Source organism: Euprymna scolopes, chromosome 44 (genome assembly GCF_053919585.1).
Source record: "Euprymna scolopes isolate OS-2025 chromosome 44, ASM5391958v1, whole genome shotgun sequence".
NCBI classification, from domain to species: domain Eukaryota; kingdom Metazoa; phylum Mollusca; class Cephalopoda; order Sepiida; family Sepiolidae; genus Euprymna; species Euprymna scolopes.
Genome location: NC_136525.1, coordinates 11,692,949 through 11,716,698, shown reverse-complemented (window position 1 = coordinate 11,716,698; position 23,750 = coordinate 11,692,949). Strand labels below are relative to the sequence as shown.

Sequence of the window (23,750 nt, the reverse complement as noted above, 5' to 3'; positions counted from 1 at the left end):
GGGGCATACAAATTCTATGAATAATCAATCCTCATCTCAAAAATTCAGACTATGGAGCAGTTTTCCTGCATACCACAACTTGGTCATCTTCAAGTCGAATGTCAACAAATACTTGCAAATCAATTCTCTTAAATAATCAAATTTTGTCCGTTTCCTCAATCGCGGAACATGTTCCTATTTACAATGCCTCCCCAGGGGACAGAGTTAGACACCAGGGTCGTTTATTAACGTGGAGAAAAGGAACAAAAATAAAAACTGTCTCAGTCGTGAAGGATTTCTCCTCCACTGACAGAGAACAAGAAATTGAAGTGCAGCATCTGAAGAACAGATACTACACTTTGATCTTGTCCTGAAGGCCAATCGTGGAACATGTTACCAGGGGACAGATTTCCTGCAGACTACAACATGGTCGTCTTCAAGTTTAATCTTAACAAATACTTCTAAAACCGTTCTCTTAAAATTTGTCCATTACCTTCATTATTGAACACGAATACGTATGGAGTCGTAAGCAAATTTTGCGATTTCATCCATCATTTTCAATTCTCATATCTGTTTGCGTGTATGTAGATAGTTTTTTTTATCAGGACTGCATTATCTCTGTCTATACTCTGGTGAATTTTTGGGGGGGGGTCCAGTCATGAAGGATTTTTCATTCACTGACCGAGGACAAAAAAGGTGAAGAGCAGCATCCGAACAAATACTACACTGTTATCTTGGCCAGAAAACCAAGGTGTGTATGTGTGCAGGTTTTCATGTCGAGATAAAACTAAAATAAATACAAACTACAAAACAAATACCCACAAAGTTTATTATTTATTAAATTCACCCTTGTCTGTTTGTCCGTTCTTCTGTCCGCACTTTTCTCAATAACTACGCCTTGGAATTTTTTTGAAATTTTGCACAAACATTAAACATGATATGAGTAAAAAAGTAACAGAACGGATTTTCCAAGAAAACTCCGGTTGCCCCCCCCCCCGTCCCAGGGGTGTCTTTCAGGTTAAAATGGCTAAAATTGACACTTTTGTGCTTATAAAAAAAAAAAAAAAAATTGATGTCTTGGATTTTTATAAAACTTTCTGAAAAGTTGGAATTAACTGATTTCTATATAATTTTGTTTGTCTATACTTCAAGATATCTCTTGGGTGTGTCCCAGGGGCTCTTTTAGGGCTAATAAAAACACTCCATTTTTGGGACTATTTTACTATATTTGTCCAAAATTTTCTGTGTATGTCTATTTAGCAGTTTTGCATGGTGCTGAACTCAAATTTAAATATGTTAAGGCCTTGGGGACTTTTGGGGCTAAATTGGGGGGGGGGCAAATGCTGAACTTAGTCAATTTTTTATGCTTCGTTCACTGTGCACTCACAGGGGACTATACATGTTCCACTTGCTTTTTTGTGTATTGATATTCATATAAAAAAATATAGACTTCATAGTGGAGGATGCCCTTTTCTCTTCCCTGCAACCTCTTTCCCACAGAAGAGATGGTGCGTTATCTTCATGACAAGTGCTCGTCTGAGCTCCAATCTATGGTCCCCCCCCTCACCAAACTAAAAGTAAAGCTAAAATCTATAGATCACTCTCACAAGTATGTTTTTTTTATGTTTGAGAAAATGTACTCTAATCTAATATGTATTTTTACGGTAATCAAAAAAAAATACAAATTTGATATGACATTCCTCAATTTTTGAGATGAGGATTGGTCATTCGTATTATTTGGATTCATCGGACTACTGTTCTCATCTTGAGTGTGATTTTTCACAACGTTTCGGTCGGTGTAACCTCTGACCTTCTTCAGGTGTATCTTGTCAAACTCGGTAATTTGGATTGAATTTTGAGCGGAACACTTTATTTACTTCATTGGAGTAGCGTGCTCTTGTTCCGTCAGCCATGGCTGGATAGAGGTCCTAAGTAATTTGCAATTGTATTTTTCCAATCCCCCACCCTGAGGATTGAACCTTCAACCTTCAGGAGGATATCACTTTTTACAATTGACTTTTCCAAGTACCCTAATCACTGTGCCACGAGTTCTTGTGGACAATTCTGGTACAAATTTTAGGAGCCTTAAACCTATTTTTATTTCTACTTGTAAATATCACTATTTATCACTAATTATATATATATATATATATATATATATATATATATATATATATATATATACGAGCAAACAGTTAATAAAACATGTTAAAAAAACACTTTGAAATGAGTTAAAAACATATTTAATCTGAAAAGGAAACACTAGATAAGTGGATAGTCCTTAATCCACTGAGTTTCGAAGAAATACTTTCCTTCTCATCAGAGGGTAGGAATTAGCAAAATGCGGGATCGGATTTTGCATGCAAAAGTATTTGATGAAATAACAAGTAAGTCAAAAATCTTACTTGATAACAAAAAAGTGAAGCAGAGGGAATATGGTGAAGAAAAAGATGATTACACGTGAATGGATAGTCTGGTGGAAGATAAATAATCCAGTGAAGGTAAAATCCAAATATACAACTTCAAGAAAGTTAATTGAATTTTCATTTGCACAAGTAAAATCCAAGGAAATCCCGTAATTGGAAGAAGATTATAATATACTTTAATTTTACCATCTTGGATCATTTTGGTAAATTTAATTGTAATTTTTATTTTATATATATATATATATATATATATATATATATATATATATATATATATATATTCAGTAATGTGATTGATAATTTAAAATTCAAATTAGAATTAAATTAAAAATCCGTTTCACAAGAAGGAACAACAACAAAATCAATAATTTGTACGATCGTTTCGGAAAACAATGTTTTTATTGTCGTAGACATTAAGCTACAGACAATAATTTTTACATATAGTATTTTTAAAAAAACAAAGTTTCCTCATCAGCAAAAGTATTGGGAAGGGTTTTTAATATATGTAAAAGCATTAAAAGTAAAGCAGATGTATCTGGAAAAAATTAAAATAAAAGGTATGTATTTACTTGATAAGTAAATTAATATGGGTTAAAGATAGAAATAAAATAGAATAAAATTATAAATCTGAATTTGGTTTAAATATGATATTATAACAATATATTTCTAATAAAATTCATAGACACACACACACACATATATATATACATATATATATATACATACACATACACACATACATACATACATATATAAATATATATAATTATTTACTTTTTAATTATTCGCCTTTTGAAATCAGCAATTAAGGTCAAAGCATTATTATATATCTAAATTACAACGAGCACTTTTTCTTTGCCTGTATTTTAATTAAATTAGTAATTTTACTATTACATTAAAATACACTCTGCTCTTTAGACTATTGTTCTAATCTCCTTTAAATTTATATATATATATATATATATATATATATATATATATATATATATATATATTACTGTTTTTACTTATTATTTTGTATATATTATCTATTGTTATAATTAATGGTTTCCATATCATATTGAACTCTATACTAGGTCTACTTAGTAATTTATATTGGGCCAAATTGCTGAATTTGACAGAAACATTCCTGAGTTCGATAAGATACACCTGAAGAAAGTCGGAGATTACATCGACCGAAACGTTGTGAAAATCACTCAAGATGAAAATAGTAGTCCAATGAATCCAAATGATAAGAAATTTAATAGTTAAACATTTAGAGATTTATAAAAAATCAGAATTGGAATCAGTAATTGTATCAGAATCGGGAAAAATATTGGAATCGTCCCATCACTAATATATATATATATATATATATATATATATATATATATTAGTAACCAAAATTACATCTTAAAGAATTTGATTGAAATTGGAATACACCCTACTAAAAGCCTGATTATTACAGTTGGTGAATTTCGAAAATGCAATCTGGACGTGAGGACACTTTAGAAGAACGATATGCAATAAAATTCCGTTTTAAACTTGGAAAAAATGCTACAGAAACGTACGGAATGCTTCAGACTGCTTTTGGACCATCTTGCATGAATCGAGCATCAGTTTTTCAGTAGCATAAGAGATTCAAGGAAGGCAGGGAGTCTGCAAAGGATGATGAGATGAGTGGGAGGAGTAAGGAAGTCAGAACACCAGAGTTGATTGGCCAAATAAAGAATTTCATGGATAAGGACCGTCGTGTGTCTATAGACAGTTCCTCGCCCTCCCTATAGTCCAGACCTTGCTCCCTGTGACTTTTGGTTATTCCCTAAGCTCAAGGAAACCATTAGAGGCTGTCTTTACGAGACAATTGCGGAGATGAAAGAAGTTGTGACAAGGGTCACTGACACGTTTATACAAGTGGACTTCCATGGAGCCTGTGTACAACAAGTGCATTGCAGCCGAAGGAGATCACTTTGAAGGGGACTAGAGTTTCATGTGTGTGCTATCAATAAAAGCGTCCATATGAGGAACGTCAGGAAACTTATTGAAGGCACCTCGTAAGAAAGCAGGTTTAGTTCGCAGGGAAAAGCCAAGGAAAATATGGTAAGAAGGGATAACGATGGACTTGAGAGAAAGAGGAAGAAATAAAGACCTGGTCAGAGATAGATTAGTTTTGTCGTTAATTACTAAAAGCCAACATGTACAGGGTGGAACGATAAAAATGTCGCCCCTAAAGAAAACAATACTACAGCTTTATTTTAAAACTTTCATAGAAAAAAAAATCAATTCAGGTAACTTGATTATGTAGCAGAGCTCACGTCTATTCAATGTAGCCGCCTTCAGCCTCAATCATCGCCTTGATACGGGGTCCGGAACTGGGAAGATGCTTTTTCCACAAGCTCCGGTAGGAGCTCGGCGAATATTCGGCGGATTGGCGGATGGCGACGATCAGGCTGGCTTTTGTGTTGTGGGAGGTCATGTTGGTGATGTTCTCGACGTATGACCAAACGAAGTAGTCCAGCGGGTTCAGGTTGAAGGAGGAGAGAGGAGGGGGGCAGTGAGAGAAAGGTACAAAGTCGTAGCACTCCATCTTTTTTAAGGCGACAATTTTATCGTTCCACCCTATGAAGCAAAAGATGATGATGATGATGATGATGATGATGATGATGATGATGATGATGAAATGTGTTACCTTAATGTCCAAATGGGCCACTCCTCGTAGTTTCATGGTATCGATGGCTCGAAGTAGTTGTTTAATGTAGAAGGCAGCATTGGACTCAGTCCAACCGTAGGAAGTCAGAATCATATCAATCAATTCACCACCGGTGATTCTGAGAACATCATGTTAAGGCAAACATATTCCAAAAAAAAAAAAAATTTAAATAAAAAAAATAAAAAAAAATTTAATTAATCATTATTTTCACATTATATACACAGCAATTGTGTGTGCAATGATAACGTTCCGTATACAGCGTTTTTTAATTTTTTTTTTTTTTTTTTTTCATTTCCTAAAAAAAAAAAAATCATTTGAAGTTCCTATGTACTTGCCTTCCCACGAGGGCAGAGTTAGACACAATGCCGGTTTTTAATGCGGGGAAAATCTAGCTGCCCAAAAAGAGTAACTCTGAATAGGAACAAAAATAAAAAATTATCTCAGTCATGAAGGATTTCTCGTTCACTGACCGAGGACAAAAAAGGTGAAGAGCAGCATCCGAACAAATACTACACTGTTATCTTGGCCAGAAAACCAAGGTGTGTATGTGTGCAGGTTTTCATGTCGAGATAAAACTAAAATAAATACAAACTACAAAACAAATACCCACAAAGTTTATTATTTATTTAATTGGAATTCATTATTGAGATGAGTATTATTTATTAATTTAGTTATTGCAGACTATTATCTTCATCTTTATTGGTTGTTGTTTCACGACGTTTCGGCCAACTATTCCTCTGGTTTTCATCAGGTAGTATCCCGTCGCGATTACCACCTGACGAAGTCCAAAGGAATAGTTGGCCGAAACGTCGTGAAACAAAAAGTAAAAGATAAATAAATTAATAAATAACCCACAGAGTTGTTATTTTCTTAATCGGCGTTGCTCCAGATAAATAATACCTACACTTAAAAAAAAAGAAAGTGTATTCATTCCTGAACGTAAACTGTTGCGGATTTCGTTAGAGAGAGGAATCAGATTTCTAGATGTATTATGTACGAATTAAAGGAAGTTACTCTGAATTTTTAATCAAGGAGTTAATGTTATATGGTCGTTTATATAACGAGTGTATATATAATGTGTTCATATAGCGCTGTCTCTGTGCTGTATGTGTGTCCGGGCCGTATCGTTTAATGTCTTTATGACGTATATGCGCAATTAAGCTACACAGAATATTCCGCGTTTCATTCTTGTGAGAAATTGTCAGGCTTACGTGAATGAAATGCGGAATATTCTGTATTACTTAATTGCTATATATATTTTTGTAAATTACTACCTAGCTCTACCTATGTATTGAGCACTGTTGAAGTAAATACTTAAAGTTTAAGCATAAAATTATACTCTCGTGTATTTATGTGATTAAACGAAATAGTCATATATATATATAGTCTTCTACGATTAGGCGATTCCACCCCTTAAAAAAGGGATGACAGGTGTATGTATGTTTGTGTGTGTGTGTATATATATATATATATATATATATACATACACACACACAAATATACATACACTTGTCATCCTTTTTTTAAGGGGTGGAATCGCCTGATCGGCAATATTTTTTTTTTTATGTACAGGAGAAAATCGACTGAAAATGTGTGGATATAGTAATCAAGTTTAAAATTTTTACTGATGATGGGAGATAAATTATAGAAACCGTTTCTGTTTTATGGTGTCAGAATCTAGAGTAAGCGCCGATTCGATGAGTTTCTGCCGGGTTTTTGTATGAGCGAATTTTATTATTTTTGGTTTTGTGAAAATATCAGTATGACAAGAAAGTTCTTACGGTTTTTATTTTTAAATTCAGATGAAAATATCACGGCTCAAACAAAAATTTCTTGATCCAAATAAGTAGTACCAGAATCAACACACTTTTGCCAACGCAAAATCAGTGTATTTATGCCAGTAACGTAAAAATCTTATGTTCTGGTGGCGATAAAGTCGCTGAAGGCGTTTTTAATATCCCTCAGGTTTTTTTGAAGCATTTCTCACACAAACAGTTGTCAAGATACTTGAAAAAGTCGTAGTCTGTAGGTGAGATGTCTGGGGAGTATGGCAGACGAGGCAGAGTTTCGTAGACCAACTTCTGCAGAGTCGGTTTAGCAACGTGCGGTCTGACATTGTTGTGGAGGATAATTAGACCTTTTCTGTTGACTAATGGTGTGTGTTGTTGTAGAAGTTTCTGATACATTTCATCCATTTGTCGACAGTACTTCTCTGCCGTAATAGTTTTGCCTGCATTCACAAAACTGTAATGGATTAGACCGGTTGCAGACCACCAAACAGTCAGCATGACCTTCTCTTGGTGTAACTCTGGCTTTAGGAAGTATTGTGGAACTTGATTGGCGTCTAACCACTGAGCTGAGCGTCGCTGGTTGTCGTAAAGAACTCACTGTACGAAAGTATTCATGAGGAACTGAAGATGTGGAAGATTTGCGTGAAGTTTGTTCCAAAGGTGCTCTGTCCTTATCACAGACTATTTGACCAAGATGGGCATTGAGACAGTTCCTCGCCCTCCCTATAGTGGAGACCTTGCTCCCTGTGACTTTTGGTTATTCCCTAAATTCAAGGAAAACCTTTTTGTGTCAAATTAAGCTATTTTTTTGTACAAGCAAGATGTTTTTTTTTTAATTTAATTCAATTTTATTAATAGAATAGGCAAGACTTTTCAACTATAACCACTAGCTGTTATTAATATTATTATTTTACCATATTGCTGAGGTAAAGCTTCTTTCTTAGAACTGCACGCCTGTAGAACTCTGTTCCGTCTGCCTGCTTCCCTCCGGACTACAACTTGGATGTCTTCAAGTCCAATGTTAACAAATTCCTAATGAACCGCCCCCTTAATTAAACATTTCATCAAATCTCCACACTAACGTAATGTACTTGCAATAACCCTTATCCCTGAGTGGCTTCCGGGCCTTGATAAGTGGTGACCACCGTGTAAAAAAAAAAATTTTAAAAAAAAGAGGCCTTGTTCCATTTAACTTTTGATTATTCCCTAAGCTCAAGGAGAACATTTTCGTGTCTAATTAAGCTAGTTTTTCTACAACCAAGGTGTTTTTTAAAAATTTAATTCCATTTTATTAATAGAATAGGCTGGGCTTTTCAACTATAACCGCCAACTATTATAGGAGAAGAAAAAAAAAAAAAGAAGTGAATAAAAAAAATGGATAAAAGGATACAGTTCAGTGACCAAGGCAAGAGATTGTTCAGTTTCATACGCGTCACAAACTTTCAAAATATGTTGATCGTCAAGTACTCTCAGACATTCCAATTCCGATGCAAAGAACTCCTTCTCCTTGGGATCACTGAGCAACATAAATTTGCCAGCAAAGTTCTTTCCGGTGGACTTCTCTACCAACCTTCGGATGATCGCGTGCCTGCCTCTGGAATAACAAAAGAAAAATGAGAAAAAATAAAAATTACAGAATTCTTTTTACTTTTGGAATCTTCTCACCATTTTATTTGCAAAAAGGGTGGGACACTTAATCTTATTAATGACTATTAATAATAATAATCTCTGCCTAAACCTAAACGTAGATTCCATGAGCAAAGCTTCTTTCTCGGAACTGCACGCCTATGGAATTGTCTTCCGTTTTCCTGCTTTCCAGCTGACTACAATATGGTTGTCTTCAAGTCTAACGTAAACAACTTTTTGATGAGCCGTTCCATATAAATTAACAAGTTGGCCGGATTTCCATAAGCAACGATCACTATATTGTCCAATTTCTACTGTACACTCTTCAACCCTTATCCTCGAGTGGCCTCTTGGCCTGGATAAATGGTGATGCCTCTGTAAAAAAAGAACATTGAAGCCATATATTTATAAGTTCTTTGACCCCACCCGCATCGCCCCCATTACCACATCACTTCACCTCTCCTCAAAAAAGAAAAGAAAGAGACCAAACAGCCAAGTAGAGTCAGGGAGGAAGGAAAGACCGAGGAGAGAACACTGACCAGATCTCCTTTGGATAAGTACAAAGAGAACTGGGACCTTGGGGAGGCTTACTGCCATTGAAATTCCAGTGAAGACCGATAGCTGCTGCCAACGAGAAATCAATGGCAAGCAGCTGTTGCGATAATGCAAATTTATTTGCAAATACTATCGAAAGAAGTGGAGAGTACTGGAAATCTGTGGAGACTTGTTGTCACTCAGCTTCCAGCGAACACAACAGGCCGGTCTCAAGGAGAGATCTTTGATGACCTGTGTGAAAGCTGAGAGTGAATAATAATACTTTAAATAATAATAATAATAATAATTCTGTTAATAATAATTCTGTTAATAATAATACTGTTAATACGGATAACAACACCATTAATAATAATATTGTTAATAACATGTGTAAATGGAGACGCCCTGATATTATTGTAGCTCTTTTGTTAAAAATGCAAAAGTATTTATCTAAGCTAGCAGGGACGCCCGGCAAAGCCCGGTCGTAAAGTACACTTAAATATGATATTTTAATTCTGGTAGATTTCGTGTATATTATTATATATGCATATAATGTTCTATCGATTTTTATGTATTATAAAGTTACGATTTCAATATATATATATATATATATACCAACTTGAGTTCCTTCAGCCATAACCAAAACATATCAAGAATTCTTGATCAAATTATTTATAAAAAAATAGATGCTTTAAGTGCCATCAGGTATAGTCGAAACCGAAACTTACGAAGAATTCTTGGTAAAATAATTTATTACAAGAAATGGAAGTACATAACAATTAAACGACCCGGATGTAAGCGTGATACACAAAAGAACACACACACTCTCGTATTAACATATAGATAATAATAATAATAATAATAAAATGCTACTGTGAATAATATTGTTAATAATAATACTATTATAGTATAATAATAATTACAATACTACTAATATTACTGTTAATAAATATGATAATAGTTTTAATAATAATAATAATAATAATAATAATGTTAATAATAACAGTAATAAAATGTTAATAATAATACTGTTAAAAATGATAATATTCTTAACACTAATAATACCGTTAATGATACTGTTAATAATAATATTCACCGAGACCTCACTAGTCATCGTCAAGACTGACAGACTACATCATGATAAAAAAATAATACTGCTAATAATAATAATAATAATAATAATAATAATAATAATAATAATAATAATAATAAAATTGTAAATAATAATAATAATAATAATAATAAAATTGTGAATAATAATCACAATAATATTCATAGTAATAATGATAAAAATAATTATAATAATTAAACTGTTAATAATAATAATAATAATAATAATAAAAATAAAACTGTTAATAATAATCATGATAATAATAAAAATAATAATAAAATTATTAATAATAATAAAAAATAAAATTTTAATAATAATCATAATAAAAAGAATAATAATAAAACTGTTAATAATAATAATAATAAAATTGTTAATAAAAATAATAATAATAAAATTGTTAATAATAATAATAATAATAAAATTATTAATAATAATAAAAAATAAAATTATTAATAATAATCATAATAAAAAGAATAATAATAAAACTGTTAATAATAATAATCATAAAAATAATAATGATAAATAATAATAAAATTTTTAATAATAATAATAAAACTTAATAACAATCAATAATAAAACTGCTAATAATAATAATCATAATAATAATATTAATCATAGTAATAATAATAAAATTGTTAATAATAATAATAAAATTGTTAATAATAATAATGATAGTATTAAAACTGTAAACAATAATATTGAAATTGTTAATACTAATAATAATAATTGTTAATAATATAAACAATAATAAAATTGTTAATAACAATAACAATAATAATAATAGAATTGTCAATAATAATAATAATAATAATAATAATAATAAAATTGTTAATAATAATAATAATAAAATTGTTGATAATAATAATAAAATTGTTGATAATAATAATAATAAAATTGTTAATAATAATAATAATAATTATCATAATAATAATAAAATTGTTAATAATAATAATAATAATTATCATAATAATAATAAAATTATTAATAATAATAGTAATAATAAAATTGTTAATAATAATACTACTAATAATAATATAATTGTTACTACTACTACTACTAATAATAATAAAACTGTTAATAATAATAATAATAATAAAATTGTTAATAAAAATAATAATAAAACTGTTAATAATAATAATAATAATAAAATTGTTAATAAAAATAATAATAATAAAATTTTCAATAATAATAATAAAACTGTTAATAATAATAATAATAATAATAATAATTATTATTATTATTATTATTATTATCATTATCATAATAATAATAACAGTAATAAAATTTTTAATAGTAATAATAATAATAAAATGTTTAATAATAATAATAATAAAATTTTTAATAATAATAATAATAATAATAACATTTTTAATAATAATAATAATAATAATAATAATAATAATAATAATAATGAATCCAGCATCAGTTTTTGAGTGGCATAAGAGATTCAAAGAAGGTAAGAAGTCTGAGAGGGATGAAGAGAGGGTTAGAAGGAGTAATAAAGTCAGAATACTAGAGTTGATTGGACAAATAAAGAATTTCATGGATAAGGACCGTCGTCTATATAGTGCACAGTTTGATGTTAGTGTGGGAACATGCAATTATTTGTGAGGGACTGGAGATGCAGAAGATTTTGTCCCAAGGGTGTTCTATCCTTGCCACGGACTATTTGACCAAGATGAGCATCAAAACAGTTCCTCACCCTTCCTATTGTCCAGACCTTGTTCCCTCTGACTTTTATTTATTCCCTTAAGTTCAAGGAAACCCTTAGAGACTGCTGTTATGAGACAATTGAGATTAAAGAGGCTGTGGCAAGGATCATTGACAAGCTTACTCGAGAGGACTTCCATGGGTCTTCCAGAAGTTGTGGGAACGGCACAACAACTGCATTGCAGCCGGAGGATATTACTTTGAAGAGGACTAGAGTTTCATGTGTGTATTATCAATAAAAGTGTCCATACGAAAAATGTGTCGAAGGCCCCTCGTAGTTTTCATTATTTTTAAATTTAGATTTAAACAAAAACTTTCTGAAGAAATAATATAAATTTATTTTTTGCAAGCTTTTAACATCAAGCGGTGATTTTAATGTTTATTTTTCCCGTGTTTATTTATTTATTTGTTATCTTTGTGTGGCATGGTTCATTAGTGAAAGTTTAAGTATTTACGCTACCTCCCCACCACGGAAGGATGTTACACAAGATCGGAAAGTAGGCAGAAATAAGTCAGCGCCTCTAAAGGAGGAGCACTCTTGCCTTGCAAAAAATGCCACAGTAGTCCTGTCGGCATTACCCGCTGAGGGCGGCTCATCAAAAACAAGCAATAAACCTGCTCTACCCGAAAGTAAGAAGGCAAGGTACGGGAGGGTGAACACTCCCTAGAGCTACATAGAACGGATGCCCACCCCTCCCCAGTCAGACAGATAAAAGGCTACCGAAATTTTTCAGTTTTGGACCGATTGTTGAGATTGGAACCTTGACTGGTGCACAACACAAATTGTGATTGAACACCAAAGGACTGGCAAGAGCCGGTACAATTGGCGCAGAATGTAGGTAGTAGCACTGATCTGGGACTCCATGCACCATAAACGTTGTATTGCGCAGCACTAATATTTGATTCTTACTGAAAATGTGATTCTAGATTTGACAAAACATTTTTGTAAAATATGAAAAGTAAAAAAAAAAATAGATAAATAAAAATAACGACGAAGAAGAAACTGCCCAAGGCGTCTACCTTCCAATTTCTTCCAGAACATAATAATGATTCTCCAATTTGGCCTCGCGGAAAAGCAAATAGCTTGGAACTGGTTGTATTTCTGAAATGTTAAAAAAAAAAAAGAAAAGAAACGAATATATTAAAATGATTTTTAAAATTAAGTTGAATTTTCGATTAATGGTCGAAACATATAATAATGTGCCGTAAAACAAAACAACCAAACCAAACTCCATGAATAAATATTTGAAGATGTCAAGAAACTTGAAACAAAAACGTTTTCCATAATTACTGGATTCGGCATTAAATAACTCGAAAGGGGTTTTTATGCCATAAAGCAAACGAACCAAACATGCATCAAATATATTTAACTGACAATAATTTTATCTCAACTCAGCAAATATAATTTATTAAATAGTAAGGAGGGTTAACATGCCCCCTTCCTCCACCTCCTCTTCCTCACTCTCCTCAATAGTTGAAATGAAATCATGTGACTGTGACGTCACACAATAATTAAGAGATGTAAACTCTTTTCTCTCCAGCACCAAAGAAATGATAAGAGCCAAACTGTGCTCTCCCCGCCTACCCATTTATAGATGTTGGGGGGGGGGGGCGGACAGGAGAGCATTCTGGTCTAGTACAAAAAAAAAAAAAAAAAAAAAAAAAAAAATCGCGGATATCAAACCAAATAAAATATATATGCATTCAAGCAGCCAGACATGTTTGTATGAATAAAAGTTATACTACGGCTTTTTTTTTTTTCATTATTATTATTGGGTAACCACTTATCGAAGACTGGGAGTCGAAAGGAGAACACTATGGAAGTCATTGCGGTGACTGAATCGCTAAGTGATTGCTATGAATGCCAAATAACAAAAGGCTATAATTGCTACCCTGTTTTTAAAATTACCTTAATCAAAATAAATGGGATTTGATAATGTTAATCTGTTTTTCTTTTTAAATTTGCTTTAGTTTGTTTCCAATCTGTTTTTATATCTGTTTTCCTTTTTTAAATTTTGTTTATAGTCTGTTTTAATCTGTTTTATATCTGTTTTTCATTTTTAAGATTCTGTTTTTAGTTTATTTTAATCTGTTTTATATGTTTTTCGTTTTTAAGATTCTGTTTTTAGTCTGTTTTAATCTGTTTTATATGTTTTTCATTTTTAAAATTCTGTTTTTAGTCTGTTTTAATCTGTTTTATATGTTTTTCATTTTTAAGATTCTGTTTTTAGTCTATTTTAATCTGTTTTATATCTGTTATTCATTTTTAAGATTCTGTTTTTAGTCTGTTTTAATCTGTTTTATATGTTTTTCATATTTAAGATTCTGTTTTTAGTCTGTTTTAATCTGTTTTATATGTTTTTCATTTTTAAGATTCTGTTTTTAGCCTGTTTTAATCTGTTTTATATCCGTTTTTCTTTTTAAAATTCTGTTTTTAGTCTGTTTTAATCTGTTTTATATGTTTTTCATTTTTAAGATTCTGTTTTTAGTCTATTTTAATCTGTTATATATCTGTTTTTCATTTTTAAGATTCTGTTTTTAGTCTATTTTAATCTGTTTTATCTGTTTTTCATTTTTAAGATTCTGTTTTTAGTCTATTTTAATCTGTTTTATATCTGTTTTTCATTTTTAAGATTCTGTTTTTAGTCTGTTTTAATCTGTTTTTCATTTTTAAGATTCTGTTTTTAGTCTATTTTAATCTGTTTTATCTGTTTTTCATTTTTAAGATTCTGTTTTTAGTCTGTTTTAATCTGTTTTATATGTTTTTCATATTTAAGATTCTATTTTTAGTCTGTTTTAATCTGTTTTATATGTTTTTCATTTTTAAGATTCTGTTTTTAGCCTGTTTTAATCTGTTTTATATCCGTTTTTCTTTTTAAAATTCTGTTTTTAGTCTGTTTTAATCTGTTTTATATGTTTTTCATTTTTAAGATTCTGTTTTTAGTCTATTTTAATCTGTTTTATATCTGTTTTTCATTTTTAAGATTCTGTTTTTAGTCTGTTTTAATCTGTTTTATGTGTTTTTCATTTTTAATATTCTGTTTTTAGTCTATTTTAATCTGTTTTATATGTTTTTCATTTTTAAGATTCTGTTTTTAGCCTGTTTTATATCCGTTTTTCTTTTTTAAATTCTATTTTTAGCATGTTTTAATCTGTTTTATATCTGTTTTTCATTTTTAAGACTCTGTTTTTAATCTGTTTTATATCTGTTTTTTATTTTAAAGATTCTGTTTTTAATCTGTCTAAATCTGTTTTATATCTATTTTTTAATTCTGTTTTTAGTCTGTTTTTAGTATTACGTTTATGAATTTTTGAGATGAAGATTGGTTATTTGCATTATTAATCATCGGACTGCGCCACAGGTCCTTGCGGAAAATTCTAGTATGAACTTTAGGAGCCTTAAACCTATTTTTTATTTCTAGTCGTAAATATTACTATTTATTACTAATTATTATTATATGCATATCTATCTCTATACTTATTACTTGTATATATTAATGTTTTTTTCTTATCACTTGTATATATTATCTATTGTTTATAATTACTGGTTCCCATATCGTATTGAATTCTATATTAGGTCTACTTAGCAGTTGGTTATTCACCAGCATATATACTGCTTCTTTCAGTCATCTTACTCTCCACCGTTTCTCTCTGTCTATAATTTTTACTTCGTCCCATAATGGTTGATAGTCCCCCTTTTCTTTCCAGAGATGGTCAGCTATACCTGGCTTTTCAGTCTCTCCACATACTATGGCTTTTCGATGTTCTTCTAACCGTACTTTCAACTGAGAACACGTTTCACCTCTGTATAGTTTTCCACATATACATGGGATTTCATATACACAGTTCTTAGTCATGATTTTTTTCTGTAGGGGGCTTGACTCTCACAAGCTGTTTCCGGAGAGTTGAATCACTCCTGAATACTGTCCTGATTTTATATGGATTAGATATTCGTTCAAAACCGATTTAAAAAGAAAAACAGATATAAAACAGATTAATTCGACGAACAATGGAGAGTTAGACAAATGTTCTTTGCTGCTGCTGAAGAAGAAGAAGAAGAAGAAGAGGAGTGTATATAATAGTATTTACATTCAGGAGGTACAAGTGCTTGTAGTTCGTCGGAGCATTCACCATTAAAATACTTGTAGAACAGGCAGAGGGACGCAACATTTCGTCGATGGAACAGAGGTTGAAGCTTAGATGAAAACCTATCAGGTTGGCGACTCTCTTTTGAGCCCTGTCCAGGGGTAAGAGACTAGTAGCAGTTCCACCAGCTCAGATATGACAACAATTCTATATACGCGGGAGAATGGTATAAAAGGAAATATGTAAAAATTCTGAACACGTTTTTATTTCTTATTTTTAAATGTATTTTACAGATTTATTTTCAGACTAAAACAAGAAGTTGCAATGTAGGGAATTGAGCAGCAAGATGTCTCTTCATATTACACTTGAACTTCTGCATGTCGGTACAGTTGGGAAAGCAGGAACCCAGAAGGGAATTCCAGAGTCTAGCAGTTCTAGGTTAGAAATTATTAAAGTAGAAGGCCTTCTTACATTTAAGGATTTCTACTGTGTAGAGGTGGGATTTTGCTGCTTGTCGGGTTTATCAGAGGTATTTACGTCGAGGGGGGGTACAAGGGCTTGTAGTTCGTTGGAGCATCCACCATTAAATTTCAAGTCCGTAGATTAAAAGTTTGAGTATATAAGTTGAGAAGTGTCCTCGCACACACATTCTCACTTTTATATATAGAAAAGACTTAACCTTTCTCTGAGATCATCAAATCTTGTATGCAAAAAAAAAAAATATCAATGATTCCAAGATCTGAAGAACAGTCATCCTGGCAAGCAGTAAAAACGTAACTTGTGGCCGCAGCCGAGATTGAACTCACTACACGAGTTTGTAGTGTAATTCAAATCTTGTTCATAGCTGAATACTCGCTGCTTCACCAGTCTAGCAGTTCTGGGGAAGAAACTACTGGAGTAGAAAGCTCTCTTACATCTAGGGATCTCTACTGTGTAGTGGTGGTATTTAGCTGCTTGTCGGGTTTGTCGGGGGTATATACATCGAGGGGGCACAAGTGCTTGCAGTTCGTCAGAGCATCCACCATTAAACTATTTGTAAAACAGGCAGAGGGACGCAACATTTCGTTGATGGGACAGAGGCTGAAGCTTAGATGACAGTTCAGGACCTATCACGTTAACGATCCTCTTTTGAACCCTGTTCAGGAGTGTGAGACTAGTAGCAGAGGTTAAACTGCTTCAATACTTTTAGGAGGCATTCCAATACAAAACCAATTTAAGACTCTCCCAGACACGTTGTGGAAAAAAAACAAAACAACCAAGGTGAGAATCATAGTCCAAATAATCCAAAAAATAATTATAAATCCTCATCGAAAAAAAAAAAAATACATTCATCATATAAAAAAAAAAACAAAAAAAAACGAAATGGACCCGGATTTATTTAAAAAAAAAAAAAAAAAGACTTGATGCTATTTGCATTTTAAATTTCTAAAGACTATGTTCGTTGAGAAAGCAAATGAACCAAACATTTTTTCACCATTCACCAATAAAATCCAGTGTGAATCTACCTGAAGAAGGTCGGAGGCTAGATCGGCCGAAACGTTTTGGAAAAACAACCAAGATGAGAATAATAGTCCAAATTATACAAAAAATAATACTAAAACAGCTTTTACAAAGAAAAACAAGAATGAAAAACAGATATGAAAAATAGTTATGAAAAACAAATTTAAAAACGGATGTAAAAACAGATATGAGAAACAGATATACAAACGTATGTGAAAACAGATGTAAAACACATATGAAAAACAGGTTTAAAATAGTTATGAAAAACAGGTTTAAAACAGTTATGAAAAACAGATAGAAAAAAGAAATATAAAAAACAGATATGAAAACAGATATGAAACACTGATAGAAAAACATATATGAAAAACAGATTGAAAAATATGAAAAACACATTTGAAAAAACAGATATGAAAAGAGATGTTAAAAATCAGATATGAATAACAGGTTATAAAAACATAAAAAACAGATTGAAAACAAATATGAAAAAACAGATATGATAAACATAGACATGCAAACAGATGTGAAAAACAGATATGAAATCAGGTTTTAAAAACAGATATGAAAAACAGTTGTATTCTTACCCGACACTTCAACTTGAGCTGTGCACGAAATTTTCCCACCGACGTTTTCAATGATGCACTCATAAGTGCCGTTGTCAACAATAGAAGCATCTTCGAATATGAGGGACCATCTTCCGGGCAGTTCATGGTAGGGATGAACCCTCGTGCTCTCAAAGATCGGGATTCGGTCTTTAAACCAGGCTACGCTTGGATAAGGGATTCCGTCGACCTGCAACTCGAGAATTCCACGCTCATAGCACATCATGAAAATGTCCTCCATTGGCTTCACGATGGTTGGAGGCTCTGTTGGCGGGAAAAATAAAGCCAATTTAAAACTTAAAATCTATTGAACTTTAAAGACAAAGCAAAAGAACGTAATTAGATACAGGTGTATATAACGATTACGGCGCGATTCGGATGAACACTGAAAAGCAAATGGCTTGAATAGCTACCCTCTTTGTTTCTCAATTTTGTTGGGATTCGCTCTCCTCTTCACTGTCAAAAGCAAGTTAGTTATCACAGGAACATATTAACTCAAAATATTTTCGACCAATGAAAATCGTTTTAAATCCCCAAAGTAATACTCTTATGTATAAATTAACCAAGGATATAAAAACAGTAACCTTGTCAACAAAATCAAATTCTTTCGGATTTCTCAAGCCGGCCACACCTGGTGGAAAATGTACTTTGATAAAAATTCTTATTTTTTCCTATATTTGTTTTAGCCATGAGATTATTGGGGAGAGGTAAACCAGATGATTTTTCTTTTCCTGTTGATAGAGTTATTTTTTATTTGATAAGGTCTTGGTATACTCTATCTGATTTCGGGTGATTGGACATGTGGTGAATATGAAATGGATTAGCATTTTCCTTTCATAGGATTGTTTTATCAGATTTAAGTTAACATTAAGGAAATGCACCACTTTCAAATTAAAGTTAATATCAACTTTACGATTAATTCTTTAAAATTCTCTAGGGTTTTTTTTTTTATTTACTTAATTTTTGTAATCTTCACATTTTGGGCCGTTAGAATTTTTCACGACCAATTAATAATTCTGATAAAAGAATAATAAATCTTACTAGCGGGACCTGTGGAAATTCCACAGGGGACTCATTCATATGTAATATATTGATGTTGACATTCCGTAGATGTTCAGCATAAATGGAGACGCTCTGATATTATTGTACCTATTTACTATGCCTCCCCACGGGACAGAGTTAGACACCAGGGTCGTTTTTTACTGATATTATTGTAGCTCTTTTGTTAAAACTGCAAAAGTGTTTATCTAAGCTAGCACGAACGCCCGGCAAAGCCCCGTCGTAAAGTATGCTTAAATACGATATTTCAATTCTTGCAAATTTCGTATATATTATTATAGAATTAATGTTCTATCGATTTTTATATATTATAAAGTTGCGATTTCAAATATATATGTATATCTATATAACTTGGGTGCATCAGCTTGAATCGAAACCGAAATAAAAACTTATGAAAAAAATATGTATATGTATAAAACTTGAGTTCCTTCAACCATAATCGAAACCGAAACCAAAACTTATGAAAAATTCTTGATAAAATTATTTATAAAAAAAAAAAAATAGATTACTGGAGTGCCATCAGTTATAATCAAAACCGAAAGCAAAAGTTATGTCGAATTCTTGATAAAATTATTTATATAAAAAAAAATAGATGACTTAAGTGCCATCAGCTATAATCGAAACCGAAACCAAAACCTATGAAAAATTCTTAGTAAAATTATTTATGACAATGGAAGTACATAAAAATTAAACGACCCGGATGTAAGCGTGACACACAAAAGAACACACACGCTATCGTATTTTTATATATAGAAAAAGAATAATAATTCTGATAAAAGAATCGTTTAGCTCAGGAACAATTACGGAACGCACAGCACAATGGTGATTGAAGAAATTTCGTATCAGCGACGAGAGTGTTGAAGATAGTGAGCGTAGTGGTCGGCTATCGGATTTTGGAAACGATCAATTAAGAGCCTTACTCGAAACCAAATCACGCACAACTGTTTGAGAACTTGCTTCTGAATTAGACGCAAAGCATACGACGATTTCCAACCACGTAAGAGAGATTGGAAAGACAAAAAAGAAACGTGAAAAATGGATGCGTCACGAAATGAACGACAATCAAAAGAAACGCCATTATGAAGTGTCATTTTTATTTCTTTTACGAAGCTTCATGTCACTTCCCGACGTCGGAGTTGCATTAAAAAAGGTTATGCTGACTATTTGGTGGTCTGCAACCGGTCTCATCTATTACAGTTTTTTTTTAATGCAAGCAAGACCATTACGGCAGTGAAGTACTATCAACAAATGGATGAAACACATCAGAAACTTCGACAACAACACCCAGCATTAGTAAACAGAAATGACCCAATTCTCCTCTACGAGAATGCCCGACCGCACATTGCTAAACCGACCCTGCAGAAGTTGAACGAATTGGGCTACGAAACTCTACCTCATCCGCAATACTCTTCAGACCTCTTACCTACCGACTACCACTTTTCAAGCATCTCGACAACTTTTTGCGTGAGAAATGCTTCAAAAACGTAAGCGATATCAAAAACGCTTTCAACGACTTCGTCGCCACCAGAATACGAGATTTTTACATTGATGGAATAAATACACTTGTTTTGAGTTGGAAAACATACGTTGATTCTCATGGTGCTTATTTCAATCAAAAAAAATTTTGTTTGAGTTTAATATGTTCATCTGAATTTAAAAGTCTAAAACCGCAAGAACTTTCTTGTCAACCTATCAATATATATATATATATATATATATATATATATATATATATATATATATTCATATATATATATATATATATATATATATTCATATATATATATATATATATATATATTCATATATATATATATATATATATATTCATATATATATATATATATATATATATATATATATATTATTTATGATATAAAAATCAGTTGTCTGTGTGTATGTTTGTAAATCTCGCTAAAACTAAAAAAAAAAAAAAAATGGGATTTATTGATTGTCGTTGGTCCGGATGAATAATATCTAAAATTTAGAAAAGGGTATTAATACCGGATATTTCTGGATATAAGGCGACGGTCAGATAAGACGAGGTACAAAATTGGGACAAATTAAATTTATCATATATCGGTTGTATAAGACGACTGCTAAATCACGAAACCATGTTTGTTTAGCCTAGGCTAGAGATTGCAACACCCGGTATCTTATGAAATATTGGTTTTTAAAGATAATTTTTTAAAATTTTAATGGTCGTCTTATACGCCGAAATGTACGGTAATTCGTTGGGAAGGTCAAAATTTATCTTATTTCACTATTGTATTTTTTTTACATGCGCACATTTCCTTTCTTTCTAGGCACTGAAATAAATACATTAATTCCTAACGTAGCATACAATTCGAACCGTTAAACTATTCACTTAACACGTACATAACTAAAAAGGAACGAAAACAAAATGGCGACTGACCTGCCAAATTCAAGGTGACCATTTGACTCGCGAATCCGAGTTCGTTTTCAACGTAACACTTGTACTCTCCAACGTCGTTCCAGGAAAGATCCGGAAATTCGAGGGTGACAATGCCACCCGGCTTGATGAACGCTGCGTACCTATCTCCGTATTCTATCTTCTCGTCGTTGAAGTACCAGTAAACCTTGGGTGGCGGAAAGGCACGAATTTTTAGCTCGAGTCTCATCATACACATTTCCACGCCATATTGGATGATTTCTTCACCTTCTTCGGCAATGAATTCTGGAACATAGGCTGAAAAGAAAGAAATAAAATAAACATAATGAATTCAGTCCCCATACACACATATATTGGAGAGAACTGGAATGCCTACTGGACGGGCGAGAACTTGAATGCCTACTGGACAGAAAAGAACTTGAATATCTACGAAACAGGAGATAACTTGTGTGTTTTTTTTTGTGTTTTTTTGTTTTTTACATAGGCGTCACCACTTATCAAGGCCGATAGGCCACTCAAGGATAAGGGTTAAAGAGTGTACAGCAGTCAAAAGGACAATATAGTAATCGATATTAATGGAAGTTCGGTAAATTTGTTCACTTAAGTGGAACGGCTCATCAGAAACTTGTTCACGTTGGACTTGAAGACAACCATATTATAGACAGCTGGAAAGCAGGAAAACGGAAGACAATTCCACAGGCGTGCAGTTCTAAGAAAGAAGCTTTGATCATGGGATCTATGTTTAGGTTTAGGCACAGATAAAGAGTGGGGGGGGAATTATTGATAGTGTTTTCAGCTAGTCGAGTGTTTCTTGTGAAAGTTTGGCGAGGGAGGGGGTGCCATAGATTGTTCATGCCGAACTTAGTATAAATTCCGAAAATTACGAAAAATGGTCAAATAAAAGATGTGCTAGAGCTGATTTTCGGGGGGGAGGGACGTGTAAATATATCGAAAAGAAACAAAATGGCTGACCTGATAGATGGTGTTTATTTGCTCCCCCACTGAGCAAATTAGGCACAAGGCCGTTTTTAATGTGAGGTAAAAACCAGCTCCCCTAAAAGTAGGCAAAAAGGGGGCACTCTGGTTACCAAAAATAATAATTGTCCCAGCATAGAGGGTTTCCCCTCCATTGACTGGTACAAATTATCTTAAGTGCAGTATCTGCCGGAACAGATACTACACTTTGATCTTAGCCAAAAGTCCAAGTGGCTGACCTGATAGATAGTGTCATCGAATTCCGCGCAAAGCTACTTGGACGTTAGAATGTAGTTATCTCCCCTGATTTCGATCTTTTAATTTGCAGTGAAAAATCGTAACTTTCAAAAATGTTGTTTTTACTTAGAGTCATTTTTGGACTCGGCCATTTTTCGTAATTTTTGGAATTTATGCTAATTTCGGCATGAAGTACGTAATAATGTTTTTTCTCTGAAATGCATTTTTTCGGAGACACACTATAGTAAATTTGCACCAATCGTGTCCCTTGCTGCATATTCTACTTATTTAGCTCCCTCGGATTATCACTGGAGCTATGACAACAGAATATTCTTATAATTGGTTTGACTCTCGAGTATATATCCGACACAGTTAATCAACAAAGAACCACATCACTCGACATGAAAGCATATAAGATATCAACGGATACACACTCGAGAGTCAAAACAATGAAAAGAATATGCTGTTGTCATAGCCCTAATCATCACTTAGTTTAAGAATTACCAATCTATTTAGATTACCTTAGGTTAAAATGAGAGAAGATTGAACATTCGCAAAGAATAAAAGTATAAAAAAATTTTTTTTTCAATTTTTAAATGAGAAACTAATACTCACGAGTTTTCGGTTCCAAATCCCAAAAGAAGGAATTTGATTCGTCCGGCGAAAGGAGGTCTGGACTTAACAGTGTTGAACTTTCCGTTGAAATTTGACGCTGGAGTTGCTTGATGTAATCTAAAATAAAAAATAAAATTAAAAATAAAAAAATTGACAAAATAACAAAATCTTCTTTGAAAAGGGTGGATGTCACCGAAAGTTAAAAAAAAAAAAAAAAAAAAAAAAATTCAATAATAAGATTTTTATTTTATACATACATATACATATTAGTGTTGGGACGATTCCAATATTTTTCCCCGATTCCGATAGAGTTGCCGATTCGGATTCCGATTCTTTATAAATCTCTAAATATTTTACTATAAAATTCTTATTTTGTCCCGGTTTCTATAAGAATACATCTT

The 23,750-nt window shown here is 32.2% G+C and overlaps 1 protein-coding gene across 1 annotated transcript in view; it reads right to left on the bottom strand.

Moving 5' to 3' along the window:
• The window catches only part of LOC145268598 (protein Obscurin-like), a 190,021-nt gene that overhangs the window by 65,271 nt on the left and 101,000 nt on the right, over positions 1-23,750 (bottom strand). The window contains exons 6-11 of the mRNA XM_080124046.1: positions 23,350-23,466; positions 21,526-21,819; positions 18,033-18,314; positions 12,886-12,967; positions 8,275-8,478; positions 5,074-5,212 (exon numbers count right to left, since the gene is read on the bottom strand). Of these exons, the coding sequence (XP_079980172.1) occupies positions 5,074-5,212; positions 8,275-8,478; positions 12,886-12,967; positions 18,033-18,314; positions 21,526-21,819; positions 23,350-23,466 (1,118 nt within the window). The remainder of the gene's footprint in view (positions 1-5,073; positions 5,213-8,274; positions 8,479-12,885; positions 12,968-18,032; positions 18,315-21,525; positions 21,820-23,349; positions 23,467-23,750) is intronic.